The sequence below is a fragment of the Pelodiscus sinensis genome, chromosome 8, assembly GCF_052426305.1.
Source record: "Pelodiscus sinensis isolate ZL-2025 chromosome 8, ASM5242630v1, whole genome shotgun sequence".
Lineage (NCBI taxonomy): Eukaryota > Metazoa > Chordata > Testudines > Trionychidae > Pelodiscus > Pelodiscus sinensis.
In genome coordinates this window covers 74,943,927-74,955,533 of record NC_143059.1, presented here as the reverse complement: position 1 = coordinate 74,955,533, position 11,607 = coordinate 74,943,927, and the positions used below count along the sequence as shown (strand labels likewise).

General features: G+C 62.7%; 1 protein-coding gene across 1 annotated transcript; it reads left to right on the top strand.

The window, feature by feature from the left end:
- Positions 1-560: 560 nt before the first annotated feature.
- Positions 561-5,722, top strand: SLC25A28 (solute carrier family 25 member 28). Its single transcript, XM_075934453.2, has 4 exons — positions 561-898; positions 1,736-1,964; positions 3,352-3,408; positions 4,630-5,722. The coding sequence occupies exons 1-4, from the start codon at positions 614-616 to the stop codon at positions 5,145-5,147; spliced, it is 1,089 nt and encodes a 362-aa protein (XP_075790568.2). The 5' UTR covers positions 561-613; the 3' UTR covers positions 5,148-5,722.
- Positions 5,723-11,607: the final 5,885 nt, after the last annotated feature.

Below are 11,607 nucleotides of genomic sequence, written 5' to 3'. Positions count from 1 at the left end.
GTGATTCCGCCTCGACAAGGCAATGGGAGGGGCGGTCACGTGAGCAAGGGGGCGGTGCCGCGCACGCTCTGTCCCGGCTGAACGTGCTGCGAGTCCGTAACGCGCTGCCCGACGTTCGCCCGGTTCTACATCCCTGGGCGTCATCACCTTGAGAGAGCCAATCAGCGGCTCTGGAACACAGAACACGCGCCCTGGCCCTTGAAACAGCAGCCAATCAAGGCCAGAACCAATAAAACTCGAAGAAGACGAAAGGGCAAAGATCTGCTGCCCAATCAGAAGGGCGGACAAAAGGATCAGTTGGCCAATAGGCGGCGCGGATGGGCGGGCTGAAAGATATTCTCGGCCAATAGGCGGTGCGGATGAGTGTGTCGAAGGGAGTGGCTGCCCAATAGGAGCAGTGCATGTATAGGGCGCTCTGCGCGCCTAACCAATAGGAGTTGTCGGTAGGATGGCGGCCGATGGCTCTGGCCAATAGAGGCCGACGGTGGGCGGGGCGGACCGTGCGGCTGGCCAATGGGCGCGGGGGGGCGTGGCAGGCTGAGCGGGAGCCTCCGGCCGGTCGCGGCCCGTAGTGGTTACGGCGGGGGCTGGCTCGGAGGCCCCGCGCGGCGCCATGGAGCTGGGGGCGGGCGCGGGGGCGGGCGCGGGCCCCGGGGGCGGGCCGGAGCCGGGCCGCGTCCTGCTGCTGCTGGGCGGGGGCCCCGCGTGGGCCCGGCGGGGGGGGCCGGATGCCGGGCCGGGGCCCGGGGGCGCGGAGGCGGCGCGGCGGCCGGAGCCCGGCTCCGACCCGGACTACGAGGCGCTGCCGCAGGGCGCCGCCGTCTCCACCCACATGCTGGCCGGGGCCGTGGCGGGGGTGCTGGAGCATTGCGTCATGTACCCCATCGACTGCGTCAAGGTGGGCCCCGCCCCCCGGGCCGCCCCCCCGCCCCCGAGCGGGACCCCCCCCGCCTCGCCCCCCGGGGCCACTCCCCCCCCCGAGCGGGCCGCCCCCCCACCTCGCCCCCCGGGGCCACTCCCCCCCCCCCCCGAGCGGGACCCCCCCGCCTCGCCCCCCGGGCCGCCCCCCCGCCTCGCTCCCCGGGGCCACTCCCCCCCCCGAGCGGGACCCCCCCGCCTCGCTCCCCGGGCCGCCCCCCCCCCCCCGAGCGGGACAGGACCCCCCGGGCCGCCCCCCCGCCTCGCCCCCCGGGCCTTCCCCCCCCCCCCGAGCGTGACCCCCCCCGCCTCGCCCCCCGGGCCGCCGCCCTCCCCACCCCCCTCCGAGCGGGACCCCCGGCCTTTCCCCCCCCCCGAGCGGGACAGGACCCCCCGGGGCCACTCCCCCCCCCGAGCGGGACCCCCCCCACCTCACCCCCGGGGCCACTCCCCCCCCCGAGCGGGACAGAACCCCCCGGGCCCCCCCCCCGCCTCGCCCCCGGGCCTTCCCCCCCCCCCCCCGAGCGGGACAGGACCCCCCGGGCCGCCCCCCCCCTCGCCCTCCGGGCCTTCCCCCCCCCCCTCCCCCGAGCGGGACAGGACCCCCCGGGCCGCCCCCCCGCCTCGCCCCCCGGGGCCACTCCCCCCTCCCGAGCGGGACCCCCGGCCCGCCCCACCCTCCCCCTCCTGGCGGGACGGGACCCCCCCCCCCCCCCCCCCCCCCCCCCCCCCCCCCCCCCGGCAGGAATGGAAGCCCAGGTCCCTGGGCTGGGCTGCTGCCGAGCACGCGTAACACCGTCTCTTGCTGCGCTTTCAGACGCGGATGCAGAGCTTGCAGCCGGAGCCTGCCGCCCGCTACCGGAACGTGCTCGAGGCCCTGTGGCGGATTGTCCAGACGGAGGGTTTCTGGAGGCCGATGCGGGGCATGAACATCACAGCCACGGGGGCTGGCCCTGCCCACGCCTTGTATTTCGCCTGCTATGAAAAGTTAAAAAAGACATTGAGTGATGTCATCCATGCTGGGGGCAATAGCCATGTGGCCAACGGTATTGATCCTTCCTGCACCGCCATCCCTGATGGGCTAGAGCAGCTGAGAGCGGCCCTGCTGGCTGGGGTGGTAAAGTCATTGGCATCCCCAGAAGTCTGGGCCCCTGTGTTCCCCCAGCATGAGTCGGTAGAACTCAGACTGGCTGTCAGTGGTTCTTTTCCCCTGTCTGCCATCTCCCAGACACTGCCCTGACCCGTACTGCTCTGTACCAGCCCTGCGGGCTTCCCAGTGGCTGTGCAGCAGTGGCTGCAGTGCACCCAGGGAGAGTATGCGTGGCACTGGTGGTGCTTGCTACCTATTTAGACCTAGTTCTGGAGCCAGGTGCAGCAATGGGGAAAACAGATGTGTCCCAGTAAATGGAGGGGGGGGGGTGCTAGTTCTTTGGGCAGTGAGAAAGAGGATCTGCCCCACATAGGGTAGGGCTTGCTTGCCGTGTCTATCTTCAGGGTGCTGTTATGGCACCCATTTCCTCTGCAGCCTGGGGCGGGGTTTCCTTGGTGATGGTAGTGAACAGCCAGGGAGACAGGGTTGATAGGAATGGCTGGGCTGACACCTAATCCCACCACACCAAAGCAGTCAGTTTCAGGATGGCGCAGGTGGTCTATAGCAATGTCCTCTCGCCAGTCACTAGCTAGCACCCATCTTCACACTCCACCCGTCCCTCCCACCCGGCGCTGGGCAGGGGGAGTGTTGTACTCATGCTGCACCTCTTCGTAGACCTGTCTGAGCTGTTCCTAGGTATCTGGCTTTGAGGAACAGGTTAGTGGGGCTGGGAGCTGGTCAACACCTGCCCCTTGCTCACAGCAACACCTGTGGATGGGAGCTGCCTGCAGGACTCCCCTCGTCTCTGAGCTGGGATTGACTGCAGCCTTGTGGGTAGGTAGAGCGGAGCAGGGTCTAGGATGCAGCCCTCATTCCCGGTGGGGCCTTTGACGTTCTCAGGCTCCCCACATTGCTGTGCTCAGACAGACTTGGGACTGGTTGAACTTATTGGGGGGGGGGTTCACCCTGTGGGTCCTGGGCGCAGGGGGTCCTGGCTGTGGAGTGGTTTCTCACTCTGGTGGTGGGCCACATGGTCCCTGTACGTCTGTTGTTTGCACCATCTCGACCGGGTGCTGGGATTAAATGAAGTTTCGTGGTCTCCATAAGGACCCGGCACATGATAACACTGCCTGCCCCTGCCGCCCCAGTTTGTGGGCTCTGAGGCTGGGGGTTGATGACACCAGCTCTCCTCGTGGGCGGCATGTAGGGCGACGTGAGGCTTCATCAGTCTTCTCCTTGTTGGCCCTGGAGCCCTGGCAGACAGTGTCTCCCTCTTCTCTGCTGAGGGGCTCTGGGGCTCTCCCCCTCTACTCCCCTCACATGTCTCAGTTCTTGCTTTACAGGTGCAGCAGGGTGTGTAGCAACATTGCTCCATGATGCAGCTATGAACCCTGTGGAAGGTAATGCTGACCCCATCCCCTCTGCAGGGGAGGCCCCATAAGTGGGAGAGTGAGGTGATCCCCTCTGTGCAGGAACCAAATTCACCTCTGTGCTGTGCTCCTCACTCTGTCCTATCTAGAGAGAGCCCTGCAGAGAGCAGCAGCCCCTGCCTAGGGCCCAAGCCTGGATAATCCAGGGTATCCAGCTGGGGCATTGAGTAACCAGCAGGTTTTGATCCTAGGAGAGAGGAGCCAGTCTCTGCCTCAGGGATCTGGGGGAAGAGCGTGAGGGAGCCAGCCCTCCCCCCCCCCTCCCCAGGGACTTGTCGTGAGGCTGGGCAGAGAAAGCAACAGCTCTAGCTAATGGATCTGAGTTCAGATCACCAGGGATCTGGTTTGTGGGGAGGACAGTTTTCACCAGGGGGCACCTGTGCTGAGGCTGCCAGCAAGGCAGAAAGCGAGAGTGCTGGGAGAGCATCTTCCCTCAAAGCCACGTCCCCTTGGCAGGGAGGCAGCTTCCCAAGGTGCAGACTAGCAGCCTTAGTGCTGGGCTTGCCCACTGCGTGGCTACTCCCCCCAAGGCCAGGCAGGGCTTTGGGCTCAGGAGACGCTATTTCCACCCCGTGGTGGCGTGCAGCACAGGGTGAGCACCAAGGTGTGCTCTGGCCCTTTCTGCAGGGCACTGGGTTTGGCCTGGTGTCCCAGCCACATGCATCCTGCCTCCTGAGCCCCCTAGTCGCCGTCCGAGTCGGGTCTGTTCTGCTGTGTGGAGTTGGACCTTGGCTCTCTTCCACCTGGGGGCCATCCGGGCTGGGGCTGTACTGAGCCTGTGTGTCTGCTGGCTGAGCTAGTGAAACCCTTGGGGACATTCTGTAGAGATGCAGGGATGTGCCCAGGTGCTGAGAGCGATGTGGGCTCTGTACCAAGGGAGGGCCGGATGTGGCTGCAGGGCGCTGAGCTCAGTGCAGATGTAGCCCTTGGGTGTGCTGCCACGTGCTAATAGGTGAAGTGGCTGGCACCCTTCCGAGAGCTGTGCTAGCTCGATTCCTGGCAGGGCGTGGGGACGCTGGGAGTCACAGACCTTGACCTGGGAGTTCCCTGGTCTGTCTTGTCAGTGGTCTCTGACGCCGGTGAGACTAGAAACCGGGGCTCCCGAGCCCTGTTCTTATCCTTTCTCTCTGCTTCTCTCCTCGGTGGCTTGGCCGCTGGACACCGTCGCTTGCTGCTGCCGTCTGCCCCAAGTGGTCAAGCAGAGGATGCAGATGTACAACTCCCCATACCAGCGGGTGACGGACTGTGTGCGAGCCGTATGGCGCAATGAAGGGGCTGGAGCCTTCTACCGCAGCTACACCACCCAGCTCACCATGAACATCCCCTTCCAAGCCATCCACTTCATGACCTATGAGTTTCTGCAGGAGCAGCTCAACCCCCACAGACAGTACAACCCTGGCTCCCATGTGGTCTCGGGGGCCTGCGCAGGTGCCGTGGCTGCTGCTGCTACCACGCCATTGGACGTTTGCAAAACGCTGCTCAACACCCAGGAGTCCCTGGCCTTGAACTCCAACATCAGTGGACATATCACAGGCATGGCTAATGCCTTCAGGACGGTGTACCGAGTGGGCGGTGTGACCGCCTACTTCCGTGGGGTCCAGGCCCGGGTCATTTACCAGATGCCCTCCACAGCAATAGCTTGGTCTGTGTACGAGTTTTTCAAATACATCCTCACCAAGCGCCAGGAGGAGCGCCGGGCTGGGAAGTGAGTCAGAGCTCAGCCCTGCTCTGGGCCCACTTAATCTCCCCTCCCTGCCTCCGCCTCTCAGTGTCTCCCTTTGGTTTGGCTTGTGCTGGAGACCAGGAGGCAGGAAAGCCCTGGGGGTCTCGCAAGGCCATCTCTTGCTTGGGGCTGCTGCAGCTTGCCCAGACAGCACAGCCTGCCTGGTCCTCAGAATCCATACGTGATGTCATCCTGGAGCCTACCCAGGTTACCTGCCCCTGCACTTCTGCCTAGGAGCCATGTTCCTGCTCTCCCCCCCCCCAAATCTCCCTGCCCTATCGCTTTGTCTCTCTGGTGATGACACACGCCGTGAGCCACACTGGCAAGTCAAAGCTGTGGTGGTCGGGAAAGGTTCTTGCTGTTGCCTGGAGTGCCGAGGGCTATTGGCTAGTTTCTGGCTGGGGGAGTGTGAGCCTAGCCATTGTCTAGTAGCACGCACACAGTGAACACCTGACGCTGCCCACCCTGGTGCCAGCTGACAGGCAGGATTGCCCGGGAGGGGAATTCGGAGGGTTGTGATTGTTCCTACTCTTGGCGCCTCCAATAAAGAATTCTGCTTTATTGTCCTGTCCCTTGTTACTCTTGGAAAGGCCAGCTCCCGCAGCCTGGCTTGGGCTTTTCAGCGGCTCCGCAGCCAGTGCTCCATGCCGCACAGGCCACAGCTGGTCTCCCCTTTTGCATGATCAGCGGGTGTCACTAGTTGCTGAGAATGCCCTGCCTGGGGCTGTGGCAGGACGGTCTGCCAGCAACCAGAAAGCTGAGACCCGGCCAGGAGGACGCTGAGGCCTGGCCAGGGCGATGGGCGAAGGACAGTGACTGGGAGAAGGGGCGGAAGCAGGAGCTGGCCCCCAAAGGGGAGACGGGCTGGAGAGGTGGGGCTAGGGGGCTGTTGGGGGATGCTCACTCAAGGTGTGGCAGAGGCTGGGTTCCTGCAGCTGTGGGAAGGGTAGGGAGCAGTGCTGAGCGGGGAGGCCGGGCTGCTCGGGTGGAGGGGGATGGTTCTTTGGTCCCTGCCCTGCGGAGGGATGGGCTAAAGGCCAGGCCCTGTGATGTGTTGCTCAGCAGCTAGTGTGAATGATGCTCGGGGGAGAGGGGGAGGCTGCAGGAGATCTGTCTGGGCTACAAGCCGCTTGGCTGCCTGCATCTGCCCGGCAGGCGGGCTCAGGACAACTCACCTGCACAGGGAGGTCAGCTGGCAGCAAGGAGCATGGCGGAGGTGGAGAGGGACGGGCGGCTCATGGCAATGCTGCAAGAGGGGGCTGCAGCGTCCTGGCCAGTCCGTGGCCTTTGGCCAAGTCTACATAAGGCACCGCCCCGGGGCTGCCTCCCGTACGGCACAGGCGTGCGCCCAGGCTGATTCAATGGGAAAGCTGGGCTGGCCTTTGGGTCAGGGCCTCCCTGAGGAGCACGTCTCCTGAATATTTAACTGATCCTCTGGGCGCCCTCCCCCCGCTCGGCTGGCTGGGAACGTGGGCGCTGCTGTCAGACCGGAGCAGTGAGCCCCCCGTCCGTGCCCATGTCCTGCAGGGGCCAATCCCAAGTGCTGCTTGCCCTGGTGCTTGGGTAGTGAGCAGGGCTCAGCTGCCTGCGAGGGAAACTTCCTTGGCAGCCCCGCTCAGAGGCTGGCTCTTGCCCCCCGGGCTGTCTACACGCGCGGCGCCTTGTGCAGGTAATATGCAAATGAGGCTAAGCATGGAATATCACGGAGCCTCATTTGCATACCTAATGAGCCACCATTTTTTCAGAAGAGGCTCTTGCGCAGGAAGGAGCGTCTGCTCTGCCCCCTTTCCCAACGCCGTTCTTCCTGAAAACGAATCGGTGTAGCGGCGCCGCGCAAGAGGGGGCAGTGTAGACGCTCCTTCCTGCACAAGAGCCTCTTCTGAAAAAATGGTGGCTCATTAAGTATGCAAATGATGATATTCCACGCTTAGCCTCATTTGCATATTACTCACACAAGAAGCCGCGAGTGTAGACAGCCTAGACGTTGGGTTGCTCCCCTAACTCCTCTCTACTCTTACTACAGCTTCTGGCTCCAAGCTAGAGACCGACACAATCAGCGTTTCCAAACCCTCCCAAGTGCTTGACCTCAGTGGTTACACAGCAGCAATGGGGACGTGGCATGGAAAGGGTTCCCCGTTCTGCATGTTCCTGGAAGCTCGCACATGGTGGCAGGAGGGAAGAGCCGCTTTCGGTGGCCAGAGGCTCTGCAGGAAGGACGCTTTCGGCTTGCTCGTGGGAGAGTAGGGAAAAGGGGCTGAACGAACTGGCCTCATTTGTGTTTCCATCATGTGACTGGCTGGGCCATGTTGCTTTCATGCCTCTGCGCTTTGAGTTGGGGGCAAACCAGGGTCACTGAGCTCTTTGGAAATAGGGACACACCAGTGGCCCAAAGGTTCTTGTGGCCAGGCCAGGCGCGTGGTGGAGGGAGGAGGGGGTTTGAATTGTTCCAGAGCCGGATCGACGAGGAGTCCTGTGGCACCTTATAGACTAACTGAAGTGTAGGAGCATAAGCTTTCGTGGGCAAAGACCCACTTCGTCAGATGCATGTAGTGGAAATTTCCAGAAGCAGGAATAAATATGCAGGCCAGGATCAGGCTGGAGATGACCAGGTGGATCCAATCAAGGAGGATGAGGCCCACTTCTAGCAGCTGATCTGGAGGTGTGAATTCCAAGAGAATAGAAGCTGTAAGTGGACGAGAGCTGAGGAAGCGTTGTTCCAGGTCAGCCATAAAAATGTTGACGTATTGTGGGGCCATGCGGGTGCCCATAGCAGTGCCACTGGTCTGGAGGTATATGTTGTCACCAAATCTGAAATAGTTGTGTGTGAGGATAAATTCACAGAGTTCAGCCACCAGTTGTGCTGTGGCATCATCAGGAATACTGTTCCTGACAGCTTGTACTCCATCTGCATGTGGGATGTTTGTGTAGAGAGCCTCTACATCCATGGTGGCTATATACATGGGCCAAACAGGACAGTCCCTACGTAAAAGAATCAATGGACACAAATCTGATATTAGGAATGGCAACATACAAAAACCTGTAGGGGAACACTTCAATCTTCCTGGACACACAATTGCAGATCTAAAGGTAGCCATCCTGCAGCAAAAAAACTTCAGGACCAGACTTCAAAGAGAAACTGCTGAGCTACAGTTCATCTTTAAGTTTGACACAATCAACTCTGGATTAAACAAAGACTGTGAATGGCTCGCTAACTACAAAAGCAGCTTCTATTCTCTTGGAATTCACACCTCCAGATCAGCTGCTAGAAGTGGGCCTCATCCTCCTTGATTGGATCCACCTGGTCATCTCCAGCCTGATCCTGGCCTGCATATTTATTCCTGCTTCTGGAAATTTCCACTACATGCATCTGACGAAGTGGGTCTTTGCCCACGAAAGCTTATGCTCCTACACTTCAGTTAGTCTATAAGGTGCCACAGGACTCCTCGTCGCTTTTGCAGATTCAGACTAACACGGCTACCCCTCTGATACTCCAGAGCCGGATGTGGCTTTGCTGTGGCTGCGTGGGGTGTTTGAAGATAAACCCGCAGAGTGGAGGGCTGTGCAGCCCTTCTCAGCCAGTCCTGAAAGCTGAAGTTGTCCCAGGTGAGTCATGAGATGGAGTCCCATGAGGAGCAGGGGCCTTGGGGAGTTCTTGGATGTCTCCAATCCAGGACAAATGCTGCCTGGGGAGTAGTGGCCGAGGGAAGTGGTAGAAGGCGCTGGCCAGGTTGCTGCTGAGACATTGGCACCCCGTCGCCCTGGGCCCACAGAGCTGCCCGCGCATGCTAGACGTTCTCCTTCACACCCCGGCTCCCGGAGTCAGCGGCTCTGGGACTGCAGCCTTCGGAAAAGGGTTTCTAGCCCTTGTGGCCTCAGTGCAGCCTCGAGGCTCAAAAAGCAGCAGGCAAACCACAGGGGCCTCACATCTGTTTTCCATCGTCTCCTGGGTGTGGCGCGCCTCTCCTGAGGCCGAACACCTGGGGGTGGCATTACTGCCAACAGGGCTTCTGCTCCCTGCTGGGGCTCAGCCAGCCCCTCCGTGGGGAGGGCAAGGTGGTGGCTAATGGATGGAGAGATGGGGGCTGCTCAGCCCTGTACAGAACGGCTCACCGGGCTGAGAAATGTGAGTTAATGTTGCAGGGGTGAGACCCTTCCCTCTGGCCTCTCCCCAGAGCCAGGGAGGGGCCGCAGTGCCGCCTGTAGGGTCGTCAGGCGGCCCGTGTCCGGCCCCGGCCAGCTAGCCCCAGGCAGGCGAACGGCTGTGTGGGCAAACAGGCAAAGCTGCTGGGGCCGTGTCCAGGAGTCAGGCTGTAGCCCAGGGCAGGAGATGTCTGGGGGAGGATCCGTGGGGAAGGCCGGGAGCTGGATGGGCCCTGCTCCCAGGTGAGAGATGCAGGGCTCCAGCAGAGAGGAGCTAGAGCCCTTTGCTGGCCACTAAGGGGCACTACAGGTTCAGTTGCTGGGGTCTGGCTCTGCTGCTCTCACTCCTCTGAGCCTGCTGCTGGGAGGCCGCAGTCCCAGACCCCGGGGGAGGCCGCTCCTGTGAGGGCTGCGGGTGGATGTGCAGCCTGAGGCCTGGCAGCTTCCCCCGGAGCATGGGGAAGAGCTGGGCTGGGGTGGGCAATGGGCTCCTCTTCAGTGCAGCAGAGAGGGTCCGGTGCACCCGCCAGCTGGCACTTGGAGCTGCCCACTGCCCTGGGATTCTCTATCACTGCCCTGGGGAGCAAGGGGCGCACGTCTAGCGCTGAGCGTAGGTAGCCAGAGGGGCGCTGTGCCAGGGGCTGTGGGGATTCTCTATCACTGCCCTGGGGAGCAAGGGGCGCACGTCTGGGGCTGAGCGTAGGTAGCCAGAGGGGCGCTGTGCCGAGGGCTGTGGGGATTCTCTATCACTGCCCTGGGGAGCAAGGGGTGCACGTCTAGCGCTGAGCGTAGGTAGCCAGAGGGGCGCTGTGCCAGGGGCTGTGGGGATTCTCTATCACTGCCCTGGGGAGCAAGGGGCGCACGTCTAGGGCTGAGCGTAGGTAGCCAGAGGGGCGCTGTGCCAGGGGCTGTGGGGATTCTCTATCACTGCCCTGGGGAGCAAGGGGCGCACGTCTAGCGCTGAGCGTAGGTAGCCAGAGGGGCGCTGTGCCGAGGGCTGTGGGGATTCTCTATCACTGCCTGGGGAGCAAGGGGCGCACGTCTAGGGCTGAGCGTAGGTAGCCAGAGGGGCGCTGTGCCAGGGGCTGTGGGGATTCTCTATCACTGCCTGGGGAGCAAGGGGCGCACGTCTAGGGCTGAGCGTAGGTAGCCAGAGGGGCGCTGTGCCAGGGGCTGTGGGGATTCTCTATCACTGCCTGGGGAGCAAGGGGCGCACGTCTAGGGCTGAGCGTAGGTAGCCAGAGGGGCGCTGTGCCGAGGGCTGTGGGGATTCTCTATCACTGCCTGGGGAGCAAGGGGCGCACGTCTAGCGCTGAGCGTAGGTAGCCAGAGGGGCGCTGTGCCGAGGGCTGTGGGGATTCTCTATCACTGCCTGGGGAGCAAGGGGCGCACGTCTAGCGCTGAGCGTAGGTAGCCAGAGGGGCGCTGTGCCGAGGGCTGTGGGGATTCTCTATCACTGCCCTGGGGAGCAAGGGGCGCACGTCTAGCGCTGAGCGTAGGTAGCCAGAGGGGCGCTGTGCCGAGGGCTGTGGGGATTCTCTATCACTGCCCTGGGGAGCAAGGGGCGCACGTCTAGGGCTGAGCGTAGGTAGCCAGAGGGGCGCTGTGCCGAGGGCTGTGGGGATTCTCTATCACTGCCTGGGGAGCAAGGGGCGCACGTCTAGCGCTGAGCGTAGGTAGCCAGAGGGGCGCTGTGCCGAGGGCTGTGGGGATTCTCTATCACTGCCTGGGGAGCAAGGGGCGCACGTCTAGGGCTGAGCGTAGGTAGCCAGAGGGGCGCTGTGCCAGGGGCTGTGGGGATTCTCTATCACTGCCTGGGGAGCAAGGGGCGCACGTCTAGCGCTGAGCGTAGGTAGCCAGAGGGGCGCTGTGCCGAGGGCTGTGGGGATTCTCTATCACTGCCTGGGGAGCAAGGGGCGCACGTCTAGGGCTGAGCGTAGGTAGCCAGAGGGGCGCTGTGCCGAGGGCTGTGGGGATTCTCTATCACTGCCTGGGGAGCAAGGGGCGCACGTCTAGCGCTGAGCGTAGGTAGCCAGAGGGGCGCTGTGCCAGGGGCTGTGGGGATTCTCTATCACTGCCTGGGGAGCAAGGGGCGCATGTCTAGCGCTGAGCGTAGGTAGCCAGAGGGGCGCTGTGCCAGGGGCTGTGGGGATTCTCTATCACTGCCCTGGGGAGCAAGGGGCGCACGTCTAGCGCTGAGCGTAGGTAGCCAGAGGGGCGCTGTGCCGAGGGCTGTGGGGATTCTCTATCACTGCCTGGGGAGCAAGGGGCGCAGGTCTAGTGCTGAGCGTAGGTAGCCAGAGGGG

Bases quoted from the DNA above. Each gene is read 5' to 3' on its own strand.
- SLC25A28 (XM_075934453.2), top strand. From the start codon at position 614: ATGGAGCTGGGGGCGGGCGCGGGGGCGGGCGCGGGCCCCGGGGGCGGG. The intron at 1,965-3,351 runs GTATTGATCCTT...CTTGCTTTACAG, and splicing joins CAATAGCCATGTGGCCAACG to GTGCAGCAGGGTGTGTAGCA. The intron at 3,409-4,629 runs GTAATGCTGACC...GTCTGCCCCAAG, and splicing joins AGCTATGAACCCTGTGGAAG to TGGTCAAGCAGAGGATGCAG.